Source organism: Astatotilapia calliptera, chromosome 13 (assembly GCF_900246225.1).
Source record: "Astatotilapia calliptera chromosome 13, fAstCal1.2, whole genome shotgun sequence".
NCBI classification, from domain to species: domain Eukaryota; kingdom Metazoa; phylum Chordata; class Actinopteri; order Cichliformes; family Cichlidae; genus Astatotilapia; species Astatotilapia calliptera.
Window position 1 is genome coordinate 5762012 of NC_039314.1, and position 24501 is coordinate 5786512.

Genomic DNA, 24501 nt, shown 5'->3' on the forward strand with positions numbered 1-24501 from the left:
CAAATTAACTGATAGAAAAAGTAATAAGTGCCCTATATGATTTCATAAAAGTAAAATACACTACCTGGTCACTTTATTAGGAAATCTTAATCATCTTGCTACAGTTACAGAGACGTTAATGAAACAATTACTGACGAGAGTGAAGGGGTAGCACTATAAAATAATGCCACACACTATTAAGCATTAGTATGTGCTTAACTCATCATTTGTTTATCATTACTCATCCATAATAGTGCATTTATAGATACAGTTATTTTTATCCATCTGTTCCTATACATAGTTACACCATATACAGCTATCAGTGCTATTACATCACCGCTAGTAATAATCATAATCATAGTCATTATATCTGTATTTATAAACGGTGTGTCATTAACAAGGCTCACTTCTCTTTCCCATCACCCGCCAACCAGTGGCTGCAGATGTCTGACTCTTCGTGACTCTTGGTGCTGTTCGAGATCTCTTCCTGATAAAAGGGAGTTTTTCCTTTCTACTGTCATCAAGTGATCCTCATAGGGGATCGTTTGATTGTACAGCTTTCTTTAGTATTGTAGGGTCTTTACTTTGTCATTTAATGTACCTTGAGGGAAATGTTTTGAATTGGCACTACATAAAGAAAGAAAAAGTGAAATGAAACAGATCTTCCAAATACTGCTGTGCAACATATAATTTACTTAAAACTAATAGGGTGCCTCGTCTGACTTTAGCAATACTACTTAAGCTCATGCGTGTGCTTTAAGAATTTTTTTTTTGTGGCGTCTTAACTCAAAAAGCTTAGAACGTGGTTAATAAATGGCCACATGGTGGTACAGTCATTGCTAAATCCCAAATAGCAATTCATTATTATTATTAGTATTATTTATATTGGTTCAATCTCTCAGAAACTCTATAGTGGTTTTTAAAAAAAGGGGGAAAGAAAAGGTGGAAAAGGAAAAATACACTTGATCTACATCAGTCACACTCAAGATTTAAGCCTTTAATTAACATTAACAGAATGACGAGAGAGAGAAAAGAGCTCATGAAACAAGTGTCACACTTTCTAATATTGGAGTAAACTGGCACGCAGCAGTACATTTGGCACCATGTTCAGCTGGACCGCTTCACAGTTTGAAGTGATGGGCTACCGTTGCGGAACCAAGCGGAGGAAAACATGTCACCACAGGAAAGTTGGACCATCATCATTATTGCAGTCATTCATTAGCTAAAACAAGCAATGCTGTTGTGTCGGTTATGATAAAACATGTCAAAAGACTCAGAGATGCAGCAGGTTTGGTGCAGTGAGGAGTGAAAAGAGCAGCAGGTGGGACTGGACTCAAAATACTGTGTGTGAATTACTCTTCTTTTAAATATGGATCTCTTTTTCTGAAAAAATAAGATAAGTTTATTGAAGCAACATGGCATTATTCTTTAAAGCACCGTGTGCTTTAAAGATGCTCAAAAAGGCATCATGTAACTTGTCTAGAATGACAAGGAAACATTATTTGATGCAATTATCACGATTAACTCATTTATAGAAGCAGAAGATACAAAATAGAAATGTGTTGCTGCATGGAAGTCCTCTGAGTATTCTTCCTGCCAAAACCCCAAAGCATGTGCTACTAAATCATATAAATGTGATAATTGCCTTGTTTAAAGAAAAATGTTTAGTTTTTCAGCTCATCCCTGTTCTGTCACTATTTTACTGTGCATACCTCCAAAAACAATGCCTTGCTCACTAACTCAAGTGCTGTGTTTTGATATCAAGTCATTGTCTATCTATTGACAGTAATGCAAAACTGAGACAATGTGCAAATCTGCTACCTGTACAAAAAAAGCTTTTATTATATGTCACAGCATGCATTTCCAGCTACAAAGGGCAAATCGAATGACTTGAATGAACTGATGCACACTGTGAGTGAAACTGGAGTGCTCAATTAAATTTGTCCATTTGAGTACTCTCTTCGCCACAGCAAGGGCCAGGTTTGCTTAAAAAGATCTGGTTACACGTGACTAAAGTGGCACATTTTTTGACAGACAGGGCCCTGTAGTTTTGAATTCATTTATCACCAAGTGACTTGCACATTTGTAAAGAGTCAAATGTGAGAAAGAAGTTCAATTCAGGATATCTTGGACCAATTACTCTATAAAGCGAGCAAGGTTGTTAGAAATTGCCATATTTAACTGCTAAAGAGCCATTCAGTCACCAACAAGTAATCTGACTCATTGCTACTAAAATCAGTATTACATTACAGTCACAATTATGTTATTACTTTAGTTACAAAATGTCTTCAGTTATCTGCATGAGAAAGTAGGAAGGTGGAAATCAAATTGTGTGTTTTGGTAAAAAAAAAATAACGAATGGCTTGTAACAGTATAGTTGGGACAATATGTAATGTAGCATTTATAATTTGGCAAACTCTTGCAAAGCTGTTTTCTATGTAAAACAGGTTTCAAAAGAAGGATGCATGCAGACACCATGCCATTCACAGAGGAATATTTTATTCAGTACATTCACACGTGGAGTTTTTTTACTTTGTTTTTCATTCTAAGCACATTGGTTTTTTCTAATTTCTCACGCATCCATCTGATATGCATCTTAAAAAACACAAAAAAATATTTGTGTCTTTTGGAATCTTTCTTGTTACTGACCTGTGCACTATCAACAACACTTCTGAGTGCTGTGAAGAGGTGTGTAGTGTAATAAAAGGACCACAGATGCTTCTGTTTTCCTTTTTTTATGCACTACCATAAATTTATCCTTTCATATTACATTGTTCAATTCAGCATTAATAAGAAGCTTTTAACTGGGTTATTTTAGGTCAGTTTTTCATATTACACTAACTCTAATGTGTTGCGATACTGCCATTTATGTGGTGCATGAATCAATAATGTTTAAGAATAATAATAAAAGCCGATGCCGCTTTAATATCATATAGCCTATCCATCTTCCACCCACCACCACCCCTCCAAGGACAGATATTGAAAAGTAAGGAATTTGAAATCCTAGACCTGAACTTTAATGCAGCTCAGTGTTATCAGAGCTCAGGGCAGACCTTCATTTCCTCTCCTCTAGTCAAGGCGCTATCTGAGGTCAATGCATCACCCGCAGTTCTGTGCAGACATGCAGCATCAGGTCAGTGAGCAGCAAGACTTTAGCCCAGCTCACCCAGGAGACGCAATGACCCGTTTACTGCAGCACATGGAAAAAGAATGACCCTTTACAGCACACAAACACACACGCACACGAAGCTAGGTTCTCCTCACAGCATGCGACAAATTGGAAAAGCAAGCTTGTTACTGGATAGGTGAAAGGGCACATTGGTATTGTGCAAGTGTTTAGTGAGAAGGATGTGTTACTAGCAGTTTAAGGAGATGTGTGTGGAACAGTGCTCTGAGGCTACCTGAATCTGACTTGACATAAAATCCACAGGGTAAACTTCAGATTATCCAAAGTGTAAACAAAAGTTAGAAAAGACTTCCTTCATTTCATCATCGAATGAAAAGCAGGGAGGATTCAAAGAAAGCTTTCAAACATCTCGAAGGAATTTTGCATCAAAAAGTGATCAATAATTGTTGGAAAAATGAACACGACTTAAATCAGAAAATATTTAGCAGCTAAAGAGCCAAATATTTCCAAATATTTAGTTGGTGGAGACCAAAACAGAGCTAAAAACAAAGAGGGTACTTTTCTGTATTTTTGCCTCTGTACACCACCACTTCAAACAATCAATATGTGACTGGAGTGTAGACTTACAGCTTTAACTCAAAAGTTTCCTTAGGTTCTCTTCTTATTTCTTGACAAATTCAGCTGATTTTTGAGCAAACTTTTGCGGGTGGAATGGTTGTATCGCACACGTTTTTATTGTCTTGAAATAACAAAAGTTGGGTCTACATGTTTGAATTTTTTGTTCACATGAAGTCAAAAGTACATTCAGGTTTAAATATACACGTACACTCATTTAAATCTTCTGACAAGCGGTGCTGAAGATTCCACAGTGTCTCATAATTTGACACAGCCAAGACCTATTAACTTCTGGTAAGTCACCATGATTGACTGCAAGTGGAAGATTCTCTTTGCTAGAATAAAAAGGATTTATTTAAAATAACTCCCTGGACCGACGTACACAAAGAGTAAGGTCAAGAAAAGTGATGATCTATAAAGGACAATTGTAGATTTATATAAGTAAGGAAGATCTTATGAAGCTATTTCTGAACAACTGCAGATACCAAAGTCATCAGTTCAAACATTTGTATATAAGTAAAAGTTATAAGTTGTTTAATTGTTTAACCACCTTTCCCAGGTCTGGAAGAAGATCCAAATTGTCACCCTCAGACGAGAGGAAATTGGGTAGAATGTTGAGGAACAGCCCAGGGACTACTAAGTCTCAAACCAGTCATGAACTGGAAACGGCTGAAATACCTCCATCCCTGTCCACAGCGAATTGAGCTTTAGCTCACCATAGACCAGTGGTTCCCAAACTTTTTTTACTAGGCCCCTTGTTAATGGCTACCAAAAGTATCTGATCGAGGTGCAACTCTCTAAGGGACATTTAACTAAATATTGGTGGAGATGTATGTATATATTTGAGCTTGAAAATGGTCCTCAGGGCCCTGAATCATTTACTTCTTTTTCTCTAATTGCACTAAATGACTTAACCACAGTAATAGGCAAGATGAAACCCTCATCATGCTCATTAGAGAAATTACCTCCCTTCGGGACTTTCAATAGCATTGGTCCATTGTTGCTGTCTATTATTAACAGTTCCCTGAAGCAAGGCTGTGTTTCCTTCAATATTAAACATGCTGAGGTAAATCCTTTACTAAAGAAATGTAATCTTGATCCCTGCGCTATTGGTAATTTTCACCATATTTTGTAATTTCCATTTGTCTGCAAATTATTGTAAAAATTGTAGAAAGTCAATTCAGAGCCTTATTATACAGATTGGAGATTTTGTATCCATTTTGTCTGGTTTTCAAAAGCAGTACTTCATTGAGACTATTCTTTTGAAGGTCTATAACATTCATCATATATCATTCGACTTGACCTCAGCACAGTCTTTGATACTGTTGACCATATGATTTTACTAAACAGGGTTATGGTTGGCTGGTATGTGACTTTCCATTAGACTGTTTTCCTTCATGTGTATCTGATAGGACTTTCTCTTTTAGGATAAACAAGTTCTTCTCTGACTTTGCCTCCATAATATGTGGAGTTCCACAAGGTTCAGTCCTGGGACCTTTATTATTTTCTTTCTACATTTTTCATTTGGCATTATTCAGTGTTTTTCTTACATTTCTATGCCAATGACATTCACTTGTATATGTCTTTAAGCTTCAGGTTTTCTATCTGAGTCCACTGTTTACCCGAATTAGGAACTGGCTCCCTGTCTTAAACACCAACAAAACTGAGACAATGATCCTGAATTTTTATCCTAAAATCAGTCAGGATCTTGCTTCTTTTTCATGCAACTGCTATGTCCAGCATTTGAGATATTAGCATAATATTTGGCGTTGATTCACATGTAAAATCTACTTCTCCTTTTCCTTCATGCAAGGAACTCAAGAAAGTTATTTGTGCATCTGTGTTATCGTGTGTATATTACTGTAGTGTTCAGTTAAACAATCTCTTTTAGCCCTTTTTCATTAGTACCTAGTTTCCATTAGATCTGCTCGAAGAATCTCGATGGGGCTTGACTCGTTTTCCATTACACTTAATGTGCGAGGGGTTGTTATAGCAATGCAGCTGAATGTCTTTGTTTTTCTATGTGACATGAACACCACAACATAGGAGGACATCATGGCGATGGTATACCTGCTGCTTGGTGTATGGCTTGTTGTCAGACTCGGGGATCACGGTGTTGTTTTTGTGCAGCCATTTCTCTTGTTTCCACATTTCAAAAATGTTGCTTTGATTTTTGTAAAGGAGATACTCTAGTGTAGCCACTGACTTGCCAATTGGTGTTATGCAGTCTGCTGACATCACATTTTCGGTTCATCTTGGAACTCTTGCCGAGTAGGTACTAAAAAAGTACCTGGTACCAGGTACTGCCACCTAATGGAAAATCCTGACAACTGTGTCGAGCCACACAGAGTTGACCTGAGCAGGTACTAGTGGAAAAGGGCCATTTGATATCTTCAAGTGATACAAAATGCAGTGGCTCTACTTGTACTTGCAAAGACTTTTACACAGAACAAGTCTTTAATCAATGTTCCAAGATACTGGAACGTTCTCTCACTACAGCTGCGTTTAGCTGACTGTGTGAAATCTTAAATATCAGTTTAAAACTTTGGTGTTTAGCCATTTTTTTAGTGTAAGTTTTTTTATTGACTGAAACTGTTTTTAAAAGTACTCGTTCATGTCTGTCATTCCATGTCTTAACTTTATTTTGCATTGCTATTAAAGTACTTCATTTTTCTAATTTCTTTTATTCTCTTTTGTTGTATACCACTTGCAACAACGTGTCTATGAAAAGTGCTTTAATAATAAACTTTATGTACTCACTGTATGTACAGTAAATAGATTATGTACAATTATTTGATCTCCTGCTGAATTTGCAAATTTGCAAACAAATAAACATGTCTCTAACTTTTATGGTAGTTTAATTTTAATGGAACGAGACCGCATAAAACAAATAAAAGAATTAAAGATGTATGCTTAGTAATTATTCCACCCTTGAAAAGGATTAGTTCAAAAAATTTAAAAAAAAACATTCATGCCCATGATAAAGTTTTGACCACAACTGCATAAAAATGGCTCTAATTTCTAGTCATTATATATACAATCATCTCACCTGTGGAAAACTAGAACTTTAAAGTGTCATATACAGAAACACACATAAACATGCACGGAGCCTTGGCACCAGTCTGTCAACTGTCATGTTGTCAAAGCAGCTGTGTGGAATCAGCACTGCAGGCTTAAAAATCCACCCTGCAATTGCGTTCATCTAATTAATGAGGAGTTAAGTCTGATAGGGAGACTTGGTGTGCAGGGACGTTGATATAGCACGCCGATTTACCCCCCATCATCGACTATCATGAACATGCCTGCAAACCATGTTCGCACAGCAGCCCGCCTCACCGCATGCTCAAAAAGAAACCATGAAAGAAGGTCAGAGAACCCACTGAGAAGAGTTTTAACACGATTAGCATCTAAGAGATGGATTTTATCTGTCCCATATCTAATGAATGGGTAGCGGGCACATGCCTCCATCTTTTCTTTTTTTTCATGTAACATTAAGTTTCATGGTTCGAACAATGAATAAAAAAGAATTTACTTTTTATGCATGCTGTGAAAGAGATGTTTAAGGCATTTTGTAATATTTATTATCTTTAGTCTCTCTAAAACTCTAAAACCAAGCACAGACAGGGCCTCGCTGTTTGCTCCAGCTTTGATCCTCTCTGAGCCGTTTCTTTGTTTCCTCTGTAAGTTGTGAACTCCATCGGGTAAAGGATGTATTCAGTGTGATGCATTTAAGGTTCAGTGCTCCAATATCCCCTCCAACCATCTCCTCATCTGTGACTTGTCAGTGTTATCAATGCACTTGAGGTCTTGTACTGCAAGAGAAAGAAGTCAAGATGTTTAGCTTCCCTGCCTCTCTTCCCCTGTGTTTGCTGGTATATATCTGCTTGAGGTTATACACCAGTCAACCAGAGCATTAAATGGCAACTGTACTCTTTAACAGCAGCAGCCAACTTCACCCCATACATCACAAAAATTGCCCGGGAACCAACTCCCAAAACACAAAAAAGAGCCCAAGATGTTGATCCAGCTTCCAAAATTCCCTATATCTCGATCCAATTAGTATCCAAGCGATGCACAAAAGGGGCCGATAAGTGCACGCATGTGTGCTACCATCAGAAAAAAAATAACCGATGCTCACCCAAGACACAAGTGTTGATTTTTTTTAACACTCTGCATCAGACTTATAGTGAACATATGACAGCAGAAAAATGGAGGCTAAGCAGATAGAAAAAAGAGAGAGTGTAAACTTGACTTATGTGCGTAAGTAAGCTGTGAATTTCCCAGTCACAGCAAGACAGCGAGAGTGGGAGAAAGCACAGGAAGAATGGGTAGGTGGCTAGGGTGGTGTTATACATAAGAAAAGGGCATGTAGAAGTAATGTGGGAGTAAAAGAGTTTGAGGCAGAGATGGTGAGAGATAAGAAGGGAGCAGGGTTGAATAAATCAATAGTGCATGGCTGTGGAATGAAGGGCCGTTTGCTGCCAGCATGTGGTTGACACCTCACTGGGGTGCTGTTGCTGGGACGATGCTCATCCTCTCTTCATGACTCTGACACCACTCTGAACCACCACTTCCTCCTCCTTCACTAACACATACACTGCTCCTCCGGATACGCTCCTTCATCCCTGCTTCCTGAGATCACTGCAGGTTTTCCCACACTTCCTTTGTTTGTCTAACGGATTACCCTATATAGAGAGCTGTAAGAAGAAACTGCATCATTTAAAGCCCTTGGGTGTTGATTATTTGCTTCACCACATTGTATCTTTTCTAAATAAATTGGTTTTGTCCGATTAGAAAAAAAAAAAAACAAAGCTTTTGTGTAATAGTGAAATATGACCAACTTTCCTCTGTTATTGTTTGGGTATTACTACAAAAAGTAAGGGTTTTTATTTCAAAAGGGGGATGTTAAGACAAATCCAGATGTTGTTCACCCACAGTGTGCCTCATCATGTGTTGCAGTAGTCAGAAGGGAAGTGAGCAATAGTTTTAAAGTTTAGTAAAAAAATTAATCCCACCCTCTCACAGAAACTGGGATTTAAATGAAATGATGGCTTCCTATCCATTTTTTCACATTATATTTAGTGGTAATGCAACACTCCACAATTCCTGAATAGAATGAACTAATGGGATACTTCCATATTTGGTTCCACCCAAAAATTTCCAAAGAACAACAACAAGATATCAGCCAGTCATGTTACCTGTTGCTCTAATATATCTTCACAGAAGTCATGCCTTCTAAAAATGTTCAACAATTCAGGCATCTTATTAATGTATCCATCCATTTGCTTCCGCTTATCCTTTTCAGGGCTGCAGGGGGCACTCGAGCCTATGCCAGCTGTCATAGGGCGAGAGGCAGGGTACACCCTGGACAGATCGCCAGTCTGTTGCAGGGCTAACACACAAAGACAGACAGCCATTCACACTCACATTCATTCCTATGGGCAATTTGGATTGATCAATTAACCTATCCCCACTAATTGCATGTCTTTGGACTGTGGGAGGAAGCCGGAGTACCTGGGGAGAACCCACGCAAAAGATGCAAACTCCACACAGAAAGACCCCAGCCTGAATTGAACTCAGGACCTTCTTGTGGTGCAACGACAGTGCTAACCACCATGCCGCCGTGCTGCCCTACATGGTGGGGAGCATCACATGTCTGTGTGTTGAAGTATCCTTGGAAAAGATAGTGAACCTTGTAGTGGAAAATCCTTTGAGTGCTCAGTAGACAAGTGGGGTGGCCCGGACAGAGGGCCCGGTGGCGCCAGTGTTCGGCAGCCTCGCCTCTGTCAGTGCGCCCCAGGGTGGCTGTGGCTACATTGTAGCTTGCCATCACCAGTGTGTGAATGTGTGTGTGAATGGGTGGATGACAGGTTGTGTAAAGCGCTTTGGGGTCCTTAGGGACTAGAAAAGCGCTATACAAATACAGGCCATTTACAGGCCATTTACCATAATTAAAACAACAACAACAAAAAGTGAAAATTTTAAAATACCTATTGTGACAAAACCACATCTGTACCAGGCTGGGAAAGTACTTGTTTCCACTGCAAAATTGGGTATTTTAACAGGGTAGTCTATGTGGACTGACTTGCTTGTGGAGACTAAACTGATCACTCAAACACCTGCTGCTTTCAGCACTCTTTTTAATACCTACAGATTACTGCTTGATTGCAACAGTTAATTTAATATCTCAAACTGACGGCAGACATAAGGACAGTATGCATTCAGTTAAATGAAAACTGCCCGCCAAAGCCACAATTTACCAGTATCTAGGTTTACTTTTGTGTTGTGTGGCCTATTGTAGATTTGAGTTAAAAAAAATCCCACTCACCCTATATTCCTCATACTCTGTATGTCTGTACTTTACACTGGGTAATGATATCACAAAATTGCATTTCTGGGCTTTTGGAACATTTTCCAAATATCCAAAGAATAATTGACTTTATAATTGGTTTGCACTACGGAGGTTAAATAATCATATGTCTTTTCTTCCTTAATGAACCAAATCCATCAAATTTAATGAAAGATTTATTTTACCTACTTTGGGATGCTTTGTGAGGAAAAATGTACTGACTGTTTTTCAGTGACTGCTTGGAAGAAAAACCCTTTTCGGGCACGTATGCATCAGGAGGGGAATTTAGAAGTCTTAGAAACATTTTTAAACATCCAAGCAGATATGTTTTTATTGTGAACATGATCCGACCTTGATCTGAACCAACTACCAGGTGTATGTTACAAGTCTGAGCTAAAAAACATCCCGTAACAGCGTCTGCTTTGTATTCTCAATGCCAGAAGGTACTATGGATGTGCAAAGGGATGTGCAGGAAGGCAGCTAGCCGTACAATGAATGCAAACTCTCTGTTTTCTTACACACCACCTTCTTATATTTACTTTTGTTGCTCCTGCTCCAGACACATCTGGCCAATAAGCAGGCTGAACACTCTTACGTGGCTTTTAGTGATGTAATTTGAGCCACTTGGATTTATTCATGTGTAAAAAAAACCAAAACAAAACAAACCACGGGGAAAAGCTACAAGTTTACAAACTCATTAATGCCTTTGGAGCAGATTAAATGAATTATAGGTGGGAAAAAGTCCTTAGATCACTCCCAGGAATTCCCTTTATAACCATTTCCAATGGCGCGTTTGGCATTATCACCTGCATTGTGTCAACTTAGGGAAGGATAACTGTGAGGGATCCAATCCTGCAACTAGTATATGTACCATGAGCAAGCCCAGCATGCCACAGTTCAGGTCCTCTGTTCTCAGTGTTCCTCTTGAGGCCTTTCAGGACATTCAGTAAAACTGAGTTTGGCAGTCCGACTGTAGAATTTGAATCTAAAGTTCAGAAATCTGTGATGCCCCCGATCCTAACCTTCTAACCTTCTTCAGGATTGGTAACTTTGGGCTCTTTTACTGCTGTTTGGTCTCTGGGTCACAGCTGGACACCAGGCACTTATCACCAGTTACGATCCTCGAAGGTCGGGTCAGATTGAAACTGATATTTGCAGAAGTTGGAGGTATGTAACAGTCTTTAGAACTTGACCTCCAGGGAGTGATCTGAAAATAGCACCAGCACTCGAACTGGTTTAGACCTGTGCAAGGATATGACCTTGAAGGGAACAGTGGTAAAAACATTAAGTCAGATAATGTTAAAATATTATATGTAATATGCAAATCTTCTGAATAATTGCTAAGGTGCCATAGTGAAGCTCAGATTTTGAGAGTCATGCAAATGCTTGACTGGTAGAGGCTGTCTTTCACTTTTATTTTTGGTTAAAAGGTATTATGTTGCTGAGTGACGGTAGCACTGGCTAGCCATGGCACACAGCAGTGTACATACCAAACACAATAACTCGGATTCACAACGACAGTCAATTGACAGTTAATTCCACATAGAAAGGCCCAAGACTGGATTTGAACCCAGGGCCTTCTTCCTGCGACCTTCTTGCAGAGCAAAACACTGCGCCACCATGCCGGCTGCTTTATCATCTGATAATAATGTGAGTGTGTTCTGTAGCTGTTCTGCATATTAACATCCCTTTATAAGAACATTACAAAAGCTTTAGAGTTACAAATTCTCCTTGCCTTTATACAAGCTTCTCCTCTGAGACTATTTGACAACACAGTGCTGCCAGCTGACATCTAACTCGCTAATGAGTAAGAGTGAACTTTTCAAGCACTTGTTATTGAAAACGTCCATGAAGGAGCAACATTGATCCATATTTGGCCACTTTCCATCAATGCAAGGCAGACAATTTAATGCCAAGGCTGCCAACCAACAAATGCCACTGTGCAAATTGTTACATGTTAAGTAACATAATACCTCAGATTCTCAGGATTGGAAGATTGAAATTTCCCTTTGTGACCAGTCACACAGGCATGGAGACTGGTTAGTGACTGCCTGGTAACAGCCAGTAAATAGGAAAAAAATAAGCGTTACTCCACCAGCCTTACTCCCCAAGGTTGCTTGCAGTCACTAGGTAAATTTGGTCACAAAAATGCAAACAAGGTTTCACCAAAAAAACCTCCCTGTAATTGCTTCGGTAGCAGATTGTATTGAAGATGCCCAAATTGCCTGCAAACACAACAAGTGGATATTATACATGGTTATGCTCAGGATATGTCAGCCCATTTCTACTTGAAATGCCTTTTGGTTAAACTTTCAGCAAGGAATTTGCATTTGCACTGTTACATTTTTATATAGCTTTAATGCACATAAATAACAGCTGCATGTTTAAGTGAAAATAAATGGATGGGGGTTTTTGCGCTAGTAAAGTTGTGGAGTTGTATTTTGTCTCGCACCAATTATATCGTCAGTTATATAGTTATCGCAAATTTTCAAATATATGTCGTGATAAATATTTTTGGCCATATTGCCCTGCTCTAATACTGACCACTGCAGACCGGGAACACCCCACAAGAGCTGGAGATTTGGAGATGCTCTGACCCAGTCGTCTAGCCATCACAGTTTGGCTCTCATCAGACTTGCTCAAATCCTCATGCTTGTCCATTTTTCCTGCTTCTAACAAATCAACTTTCAGGGCAAAATGTTTGCTTTCTCCCTAATATATCCCACCCACTAACAGGTGCTGTGATTAAGAGATAATCAGTGTTATTCACGTCATCTGTCAGTGGGCATTATGTCATGTCTGATTGGTGTAGTTGTTACCACAGTCGGGTTCATAGTCAGTACTGGTATCAAGGGCAAAAGTCCTAATTCACACACTCAAAGGCTTTTTCATTAGATGGGTATTCACAAGGTTACATCATTACTGCCCCTTGCAATCAGGCAGACAGCAGGACCAATCAAGGATTACGTCACCAATGTGGATCAATAGCTTGCTGCTCTTTAGCACTGTCACTACAGGTGATTGGTTTCCAGTCACGGGACAAGGCAAAATTTTATTATTGGTATTGTTATTTCGCTACAATTTGGATAGTTAAAATATTTCTTAACTATGGGGAGTTGTACCTGTGGTTTTCCTCAGGTCCACAGCTAGAACAACCTTTTACTTTAATCAGAAATTCTGCTTTGATGTGGCCTTCCTTATGCAGAGATAATGAGTTAATCCCTGTGATAGGGAAATTGAGTGGGATTGCTAATTATGCAGTTAATGCTGTGGAAAGAATTGGGGAGATAAGAAATTGAACAGCAACGCTCCCCAGGTGAGACGCAGGTGGGTATGCACATCTGTAACTGCTCGTCCATGTGGGAAAACACATGTGCTTTTGTGCGTGTGTGTTAGAAGGTTGCAGCACACGCATGAACGTACATGCGGGCCAATATCCATACACGTGTGTGCATCTTTTATGTACATTTGCCATCAGTGGGAAGTAAAGAGTCATTATGAAACAGATGCTCCACAGGCCCTCTGCGAGCTGTACTTAATACGTCTTACGGAAACTCATCAGTGGGTCTCCGCAGTCCCACATAAACACACACATAGCCACTCAGTTTACGGTAATATTGCACATTTTAAAACTTCAAATTCATATTCACATCCAGTTTTAGTTACAAAAAAGTCCTTCTGTGACAGCCCCAAAAAAGAAAAGAGGAAATAAATAATGATGTGTTTCTGCATACATTCTCCATTTCTTCTTTTAAGTTCCTTTAGGTCACAGTAGCACTATTAAATTTAGAAGTAATTTCTATTTTCATTATGGATTAATCTGCCATTCATTACATGGCAAATTACTTGTGAGATTCATTGTTTAGCCTACAAAATGTCAGACAATGTTGCTCAGAAGTTAGAAGGCCCCAACTCAAGCTCTTTAAACTGTTTTCTCTGAGCAAGGGTCAGAACCCCAAATGCGTTCCACTCGACAATAGCTGACAAAGTTTGGTAAATGCAATGTTTGTTGACACTGGCTTGTTTCTGTTTTCTGACTGATGCTCTCAACACCTACATTGCTGTTATTAATGCAACATCGTTTCTTCCTTTCACACTCATCAACACTTACGCCAATTAACTACTTTCCCATTCTGTTGGGTACCCTGAGCGAACCCTTCTTCAGCAGCCCAATTTACCCACCCCTCTGTCCTTCCCTCCTTCACCCGCCCACACCAGATGGCGAAGGGATAGATCCATCATCGCTTGTGAGGAGTGTCACGTCCACTGCCCATTTCAGCGTAACGCAGTGCCTCTGGGCGTGTCCGTGCCAGCCCCCGTGCCAGGGTTCGCAGGCATGTCAGCTGTTGCACCTCGAACGTGCCGCAGCTGCAGATGCTACTCATTTGCAGGTTAATGTATTTTGGGGGAGAGCTGTGTCAGAGCGCCCGTGAGTGAAGCGAGCCAGCCATCCAATTAGAGCAGAACAGATTAGGGGAGCTTTTTACATTGCAAAGTAAGAGCGACGAGCCTCTGGTGGCTCAACATGTAAAAGCGTGGTTCAGAGTTAGGCCGGAGAAGCAATTTCCCACCGTGAAAATCTTGTTGTTGTTCTTTGTGGTGGTCCGTCTCTGGCAGGCATATTGAGACACCGTGGACACGGGTGTGGGTGTTGTAGCTTCTGGCGATGCAGCCAAGGTGTCCTGTGTGCAAAAGAAAATAACCGGAGAAGCATGAACCAAACACGCACTGTCATAAAGTGCGTTAATTTCTCAGCCCAAATTGTTGACAGGCTAAATGTGTAAATGTGTGTGAGGCTATTCCTGACGAGCGCAGAGCCATGAGTTCAAATTGAATTACATAAAAACGTAGCCATTTGCCTTGGAGAAGTTATTTTTATGACTGTGTCTCCAGGGCAACAGGCTAATGACACTCATCTCACAGTCTGGTGGCATCCAAATCCATTATGCTGCCTAACCCGTGGCATTACAAATCTGCTTGCCATCATCCAATTTGCCTCCTGTAAATTGCCTTTTCATTCTATAAGAAATGGTTTCCCATTTGTAATATATGTGTCAAAAGGATTACCAATGTAATATTAATATTCTTGGAGACAATTAGACATCACAAAAAGGGAACATTGTGTCCATAAAATTGCCTGTGGATTTGGCAGGAGAGTGACACAGAGAGGGGAGGAAGAGGAGGAAGAGAAAGATGGAGGAGATTGTCACCACAGAGCGTTGACTGGTACCGATGCTGCAGGAGGAACAGTGGCGTCTTGAACAGATAATGAAAAGGAGTAGTACCTCTCACACTCCTGGGCTGCATCAACAGCTAAGGGATTTTTTTTTTTTAAAAACGTTCATCATTTATTCTCTGCCAGGAGCCTTTCCTGTTCTCCAAAAAAAAAAAAAAATTGAATAACTTTGAATATATTTCACGGTGAAAATTTTCTGCCAATCAAAAGTGAAACTCTAACTGTTTTCCTTCTAAATACAACACGGGTGTTCTTCATCACTTTTCCACCTCAGCTGCAGCTCGTTTAATCCAATATGAGACTGTGGGTCCATGGAGACCCAAAAAAAAAAAAAAGCGGCTGTGCATCAGCATGCAGAGGTTGGTTCCCCCCCTCCCATCTGGGCTCGGTTATTACACAGGCCTTTAACTGTGTGGAAGTTAAAGCTCACACACTGATCTCAGAGGCGCCGTATCCCCTCCTGGCTTTCTCTCCAGCGTTCTCTCCACCTTTGCTGTGTGGCTTTAGATGTTACTAAACTAATGTGTGCAGTCTGCACACTGGGGCCTCATTTCTTCGCACACCATCTGCTGAGATGAAAAGGTACGGCAAGAATCGCAGAACCTCTACGCTGTGAAGCGTAGAGACACTTCCGGGCCTGCTCCTCCCCTCCACGTTAACGTCTGTCACACGGTCAGATGAGGCCACTTGGGTGAGTTAATAAAAGCCACTTGATCCAACGTGCACCACAAAGGTCACAGAGGTCGTACCTCATAAGGGAAACTGCTTGGCCTTTTGCGCACACGCTAACCCACAAACATCATCCCCAGCCCACCTATCTCCTAAGCATGAAGGCAGACACACGTTCACAATCTCCCTAGCACCTGCTTCCACTTTTATTCCTTTTGAAGCAAACTATCCTCACATTTTACCACATCTCCACTCAAACACACTAAACAGCTTCTCTGCGAGCCAGGAAGTAATAGAAAATATTACATTTCAATGGGCTCAATACTTAAAATTCCTCCCTGACTTGCTGCAGAATATTTATGATAGCGAAAAACACATTGCATCTTCAGACTATCATGACGAGCCGCAGGCAAATGTGCCCAAGAAGTAGCCTGTTTGGGGAATATTTTATCTCCTCCTGGTAGCTCCTTAAATGGATTTATCACTCATAAAAAACAATCTACTGGAAGCACCACACGCATAAATGCCACTGCGCGTTAACTCGTTTGCTTCAGAGAGGAGCTGCATCACAAAACAAGCAAGAGGAACGGGGCCTCGCCGGTTACCTGGGGAGATGGGTCAATAAATGTCAGCGTGGCATCATTAGCCTCGTCTCCTAATGACGCAGCAAGACAAGAGTCGTGCCATTGATGCGCCACGCTTACGTGGGCCCCGAGGAAACACTGCCACAGCAGTCTCTCACGTGGAGGCACAAACACGGCAGATTTCATTGTGACCATTAAGGCCGTCACAGGCTGTTAGGAGAAAGCATAGATGGAGCCTGGCAAACTGGCAGAACTTGACTGTGGGGGGGGTTTTTTCGCTTTGTTTTGTTTTTTACCCCTCCTGCTCCACGGTGGAAGAAAAAGAAGACAGCATATTTCTTTATTTTGGATACATATGCCGCCAAGCTCTCGTAGAGCCATTCACAGGGGGAAAATATGTGCGTCTGTGAGCATGTGTATGTGTCTGTGTTAGTGGGCTGCTCTGAGCCCTGACATCCAGCTGATGGGTTCATTTGACACTCCTACGCAATATGGAGGATGTTTCTCTTGCTATCAGCGAGGTGAAGTGCAGTAATATGAGCAGAGACAGAGGGAGAGTTAGTGTCCTTTTTATATGAGCTCCCTGTTAGGGGGTTGACGTTATAGATTTGCAGTGGCAGGAAAAACCTAAATGCAATATATCCAATGTATACCTTCACAATATGAGTGTATTTCTTTTCTTTTTTTTTTCAATGTATCACATTAGTCCACACACAAATCTTTTTTACGCACAAACAAATTCTTTTTACACATACAAATCCTGATTTACAAGTACAAAGCTGATTTGCAAGTACAAAATATTTATGGCCACATTTTGAGCCCATACAACGGACCGGCAACGCATTTCAACGGACCAGTAACCCATGGCAACGCATGGCAACGCATGGCAACGCATGGCAACGCATGGCAATGGACCGGTAACCCATGGCAACCCATGGCAACGCATGGCAACGCATGGTAACGCATGGCAACGCATGGCAACGGACCGGTAACCCATGGCAACGCATGGCAACGGACCGGTAACCCATGGCAACGCATGGCAACGGACCGGTAACCCATGGCAACGCATGGCAACGCATGGCAACGCATGGCAACGGACCGGTAACCCGTGGCAACGCATGGCAACGGACCGGCAATGGACCGGCAATGGACCGGCAACGCATGGCAATGCATGGCAACACACGGCAACGGACCGGTAAGTTGTTTTTCAGTACGTAATCATATCCGGTTTTGTTTGTAGTGCCATCTAGTGCTAAACACTTATTAGCCATTGTGCCTGATTTGCAACACACAAACCTGTATAAGGTGTCTGGTCTCCACAGCAACAGGTTTCCCCTCTCTCATGCTGTCAGTGAACCAGCTGATGTCCAAAACGTGCATGACGGGCAGATTCTTCACAGGCCCTCCTTTTAGCCACGCCCAAAGAGATGAGGCCTGGCTATCCTCCGACACCACGTGAGTCACCACATCGCTGTGGGGAAGTGGAAAAAGAGCCGTTTCAGAGCACGTTTGGCAAATTCTATACAGCGAATGCCGGAATAATATATATATATATATATATATATATATATATATATATATATATATATATATATATATATATATATATATATATATATATATATATATATATATATATATATATATATTTCTGCTCCAAGAATATTCATATTCTCATTTCAGAGACCTTAAAATCTATTGCTTTTTTTTTTTTATTGCAATTGATAAAAAAAAATATGCTACGGTTTGCCCGGGTTGGTTGAAAATAGTATAATGGTGGTGGTGAGAACGAAACACCACAGAACCAAAAGAAACATTTAAAACAAGCTAAAATGCTGAGAGGAACTGCAGAAATCCTGTTATTACATGCAGAAATGCAAACTGTGTCGAAATCTAAGCAGCCTCTTGTGTTTAGGGTTATTATAGTGAAGTAACACTTAACTCAAGACTAAAAATGTAAAATGGGTTTTTAAAACTAATAAACTGTTGGATCCTGTGTAGTATTTTTCTGTAGATCAGGTCATCAAACATATCATATTAGCAAAAGCCAAAACTAACACTGAACTAATAAAAACTCAACTAAAACTGAACAATAAGCGTTAAACTGAAATAGACAAACTAGAACTGAACTGACCTGAACAACTTTTTTCACATTTTTGAAGTGGAAACACTACTTTGTGAATTTTTGGACATGGAAATCACAGATTAACTCAAGATGTGATACTAACACAACACGCTACTTTTGCCCCTCTGAGTTTCTTCTCCTTCACTAAAGGTTAGCTTAGCATCACATTCAATTGTTAAGCACCACCACAGGTTTAATGAAGTCGTGACTCTGGTAAGTTAAATATAAAATATAACATAAATACCTTGCAACAATAGTTTAACTGCAGAATGGCATGGACACTCTGCAACTTTTCTTTTATACTGGAATACAACCAGAATACAACCAACGAATTGCCTATTACAAAGAAGCACATCGCACCAGTGCAGATTGCCTCAGACTGATTGCAACATGATTACAATCTGCCTCTCTGTTTAAAAACCGAATAGCTGTTATTTGGAAACCTTTGCCAATCTGTCTGAGAGTGGTTGCAGTGTGTTCAAATAACAGGCAGCTGTTTGGAGAAAGGTTGCCTCCCACCAGGTGACCTTTGCAACACTTTAAACCAGGGGTGTCAAACTCCGGTGCTTGAGGGCCAGCATCCTGCCTGTTTTTGAGATATCCCTAATTTGCATGTTATCCAAATTTGACCAAGAACCAGTGACATATCATCTTTCATGAATTTTAGCTAATCTTTGACAAACATTTTCTAACCACAAACAACAACAAAAATCACAAAAGCAAATGTCAAAACTGAACGACACGGGAGCTTTCTGGGACTTTTTATGGATTAGTAGGATTGCTTCACGGGATGCCTTCATCTTATTTGATCGAAAGGTTTCCTTCGCTGCTTGTCTTAACAAAAAAATGTTCACGTCTAGGACTCGGCAGCTTTTAGAAAGAGCAAGGGGTGCAAGCGAAGCTTTTGAAATGCAGCTCAGATGTCAGCATTGCAGTCTAACTTGTGTCATTCTGGGATCGACACTGGGTAAACAACAATCACCACAGACCCCCAGTGCCTCTCTCGATTGTTTGATAGCTGAACTCATTCAGCCAGTGCATCTCCACCGAGACCATCTCAACAGGCTTTTTATCAAGGCCTCCTCCCCTGTGCTTCCTGCCTCAGAATATACAACCAAACCCAATCAGGCTGCCCAGCTGTGCATAATCACACTCGGCATGCTCCTCCTCTTCTTCTTCTCTCTTAGCATGGATAAAACGGTGGAAAGACTCCTTATGGGAGGTCCCAGCAGAGCTCAGACTGAAGCCTAATTGGTCAAATCACTGGCAGTCTGGCCACTGATTGTTAGTGTTTTGCAGAAAAATCCTCCTTGTCCTCAGTGCAAAGACATGCTGAAGGAGCTTCTCAAACAGACACATTTGAGCGGCACAACTATGATCTCCAAAGGCTCAACGTGAATGATTGTCTAACCACAGTCATCAATATTTGGCTCTTGGGTTGCTTTCTCTCAAAAATCAAAGTGGTTTGAATTGTCTATTTGGACCGAGACTTAAGATTATGAAGAAAAAAAACACTCTTTTCCTTCAAACTATGTTTGTATATCCCCAAAATTCAGACCCTTATCTTAATATGTAGCTGAACAGAATGTGAAATGGCAGATTGACATGCAAATGAGCAAGAAAGCAAAGCCAGAACCAGACTGTTCTTCCCTGAATCACTGGGACTCTGAGCTCAGACACAAGGACAGGCCAAAGTCAATGGGCTTTGATATGGAGAACTCTCTTGAGTCATCTTTGTGCCCAGTTCCTGTCAGCAGCTTCCCTCTGTCCTTTCCAAAAGTGAAAACAAGCTAATCAAAGACTGCGAATGCCCGGAACAGACTTTTACACCACAGTGAGGTTTTTGTTTGCATATACATGATCAGTAGTGCAATATATTTTCATTATAATGATAAAATAAATGCATCAAAGAGATAAGCTGTGGACTTGGCTAATTTGATTTAGAGTTTTATCTAACTTGTTTGTTGATAAGAAGCCTAAATAAGCTTTTTAAAATACAAACTGTTATTTTTAACTGAATGAACAGAGGCGTAGTTATGGAGCAGGTCTCTGTACCCACCTAAAAGGAACTATCTGTAATAAAATCTGAAAATAGTCTTGGAGTTCACCATTACACCATTACGGTGTTTGCTTTGTCCATCCAAAAGTCCAAATATCTTAATTATGATCGCTACTGGAAGGAAAATAATTTTTCTTTTATTAATCCACATTTAAAAAGCTGGAGCTCTGAAAGGTTAGTCTTAAATAAAGTATAAATAGATTAGATCAGTGCACTGTATTCCCTGTGGGACCCTGACGCCATGAGAATGGTGTCAACCTTTAAATGTAGGAAATGCACATGAGGAGAGGAAGCTATAAGAGGAAGATATTTTTATAGTACTTTTCAAGCAATGGCAGTTGTTCGAGGCTCTTTGCCTAGTCTGTCTCTGATGGCGAAATGGCCTGAAAATGTCAGCTGACAATATAGTAACCATCCAAAACACAGTGCTCAGTAATATAGTAACTGCAGGGCATCAATCCAACTTATTTATTCAAGAACTATTTGTTGCAAATCTACAATGCAATACAATAACTTTATTTATAGAGCACATTTAAAAACCAACGGTAGATCTAGGTGTGACCTACTCTTAAAACAAAAACTAGTGAAAAAGGTTAAATGTATTGCTAAAGTAACTCCTGCCATCACTCCAAATAACTGACAACTTTTTTTATATAAATAAAAATATCTCTTATTGAAATAAAAGCTGGAGAGAAGCATAGTAATTGACCAAGCCATGACTTCCAAAGTGCATTTCAAGAACACACGATACAGTATATGTAGTTGTATGACAATAACTTTTAAAAAGAGACTACACTCAACCCAGCTGCCATCACCACCTCCATGCTCCTCGATTCATTTATGTCCATATCTTTTTGGATGTTGACACAACTTTTGTAGTTTTGACACAAGGAGGAGAGAGAAAGACTGGGAAGCACTGCAAAACTGTAGTATAGCCGCAGAATTCCTCCTGCTACCTTGTATCAGCAGCCACATCATCAAGAAACACTAGAGATCCAGTTCCACATGCTAGTCGTACATGCCCTTTCTATACCCTTACCATTTTTAACAGATAATGTGGTATGCTTCAGATCATGAGACGTTTCTCTCCTTTTCCATACCTTTCTCCTTTTCCATTTTTGGTAAATCTCAGTTGCAACTGCCAAAACCATTGTCCAATTACTTTTGAGCCTATGAAAGTGGCGGTAAGTCTTAAACAGCACTGCTAATATAGCGCTTTTGTTGCCCGAAGTTAAAAATTCTCAAATTCAATTGCATACAAATTGTTTGATTTAAAATCCAGTGTGGTAGTGTACAGTGAAAACAAATAAATGAATAAATGTGTTAGTGTCCACAAAAAAAGTAACAAAAAGAATGTGAAGGTAGCCTGCGAAGTGATTGCTAGCTTGCTAGCTTGACGTGGGTGTCGAGGTAAGGCTTTCATTGGGAATGAAGGTTCAGTGGGAGGGAATAGTTAGTAGTGGAACTCGGGTAACATATGTTAGAATACGAGCATACGATAAATATTGATGCATATTGAGCTAAATGTTTTTAATTCTCTGCCACTGATTTTTGTTTTACAGCAGCTGCACCAAAGGCTCACGTGCACAGTCACATCTAGGGTTGCCAACTCCCTGAAAAATAAATAAGGGACACCTCGTGGCCAGGGCCGGGCGACCCAGTTGTCTTCACCCTTCCCAGTGTGGTGAATTTTCTAGCTCTTTTTTTGTGTGTGAAATTATTTTTTTAACCATTTGACTTGAAGTTGATTTAAGTAGATGCATATTCTATTCTTTGTGATATGAACACATGTGAAACAAATGATCATTTAGCCATTTATTTTTAGCTCAAAATGACAACATTAACACAATAAAACAGGTCTCTTTCTTAAACAGAAGCCTGTCATGCTTAACTTTTGAGAATATAAGTAAATCTTTCTTTAAAAGCACTCTGTCCTGCTTAACTTAAAATAATAGAAAACAATAGAAAGAAAAACATTCTTGTAACAGTGCACATTTAGTGCATTTAGTACAATTGGCTTCAGTTGAGGTATTATTTCAGCTTTTCTAATGCTAATCAGCTGCTCCTGTTTGCAAACCCGCTTGTTCCCATGATTACGCATCTTAACTCATCATCATTATTCATCTATGTATTACTTTTATGTATTAGTCATCTATTTGTTGTAATCATCTATCCTTGCAGTTGTTTATTACACAAAATAAATTATATTATCACACTTCTGGCCACATAGCGCTGATATTCACTGCACATGCCCATATTAACTTTTTCCAGCCAGGTGTTTTCCTTTTCCCATTCTTCCCTTTCTCTGAGGGGAACAAACATTGCTGCTCTAACGCTGGGCTCACACTGTGCGGTTTTTGGCCCATTTTGAGCCGATTTTTGAGTGATCGGACCGATTTTGGCCTTCGTCGTGTAGTATATGTCGGGTAACGAGAAGCGATTAACACCTCACGACCAGCTCCCGATCATCAATCGCTTGTGAAGGTGTCACCACAGGCGCTCACACTGCTCACGCGCAAACACGTAAACGTCGGTGAAAAAGACGGAGCAGCACAGCTGTGCAGCGTGTGATCTGGACACAAGCGATGGAGGCACAACTTGTAGAACTTCGAAAAGGCTCGGATGAGCTTTCCAATGTGGCCTCAAAAAATGATCACGACCACAACAACCGTGAAAATAGTTGGATTTACATTGCTGCTCAATCACAGCTGCCTGATCAATGTTTTTCATTAGCAATTTAGCAAAGTTGATGGTGGTGGTGTGTGTCTGTGTGAGTGAAAGACAGAGAGGGAGAGAGCGACAGATTTTCTGTTATAACCTTCATGTTATGGAGGCACAGTGTGAGCACTCAGGTCGCATCAGAGCATCGGGCCATATAGTGTGAGACCTGCATCGTGACCTACCAACGTCTAACCCTGCGAGTCAATCGTGCAGTTTGAGCAGGAGCTGAATAACGTGACTGAAAAAATCGCACAGTGTCTGCCCAGCTTTGGGTGTACTGTCGTCCGAGACTTGCACCGCAGTGTCGGCGTTTGTTTCCCTGTTGGCCATGCTTCTTGTTGTGGTCATCTGTTGTCTTCCGGTATTTTCTCCGTAAGCGACCTTTCCTCGACCAATGAGATGAGCGGTAATCTGAATTGTCATACTCGAATTGTCATAAGTGTGCTGTCAGCTCATTGGTCACAAAGCAGGAGAGGGGCTGGGAATTATGTTTTCAAACAAAGCGTTAATTCCATAAACATTTATAGACTACTTTTGATTCTCACTGTATTACGGGACAAAGTGCGTCCCTTATTAGCTCAATACGGGACGTGTGCTTTTGTTTCGAAATACGGGACGATTCCGTATTTTAAGGGACGGTTGGCAACCCTAGTCACATCCAACATCATATCTAACTGCTGTGACAAATTCAAGGATAAAACATCGTTCCTCAGAAAACAAAGCGTTTGGAAAATGGTGCCTATGACCTAAACTTATGGGGTAAGTACGTGTCTGTGTGTGTGCGTGTGTGTGTGTGTGTTATTCCCATTTGCGAAACAGCATGTAATGCAGCTCATTAGTCACCCAGGACAAACATGTCAATATTTTGATCCATGTTCATGCGCGCAGGACTTGAAATTCATACAGTGTGGAAACTTCTGTGCATGTGCGTCGTGTGATTGTGTGTGTCTGTGTGTACGGGCGTGTTCCTTTATGCTCGGAGGAAAGCAGGCAGCGCATCTGACCATATGCTGGAGGCAGCCTGCCTATAACGTGTG

General features: G+C 40.5%; 1 protein-coding gene across 1 annotated transcript in view; it reads right to left on the bottom strand.

Moving 5' to 3' along the window:
* The window catches only part of dntt (deoxynucleotidyltransferase, terminal), a 96627-nt gene that overhangs the window by 70467 nt on the left and 1659 nt on the right, over positions 1-24501 (bottom strand). The window contains exons 2-3 of the mRNA XM_026190400.1: positions 17856-18030; positions 14642-14752 (exon numbers count right to left, since the gene is read on the bottom strand). Coding sequence (XP_026046185.1) covers positions 14642-14752; positions 17856-18030 — 286 coding nt within the window. The remainder of the gene's footprint in view (positions 1-14641; positions 14753-17855; positions 18031-24501) is intronic.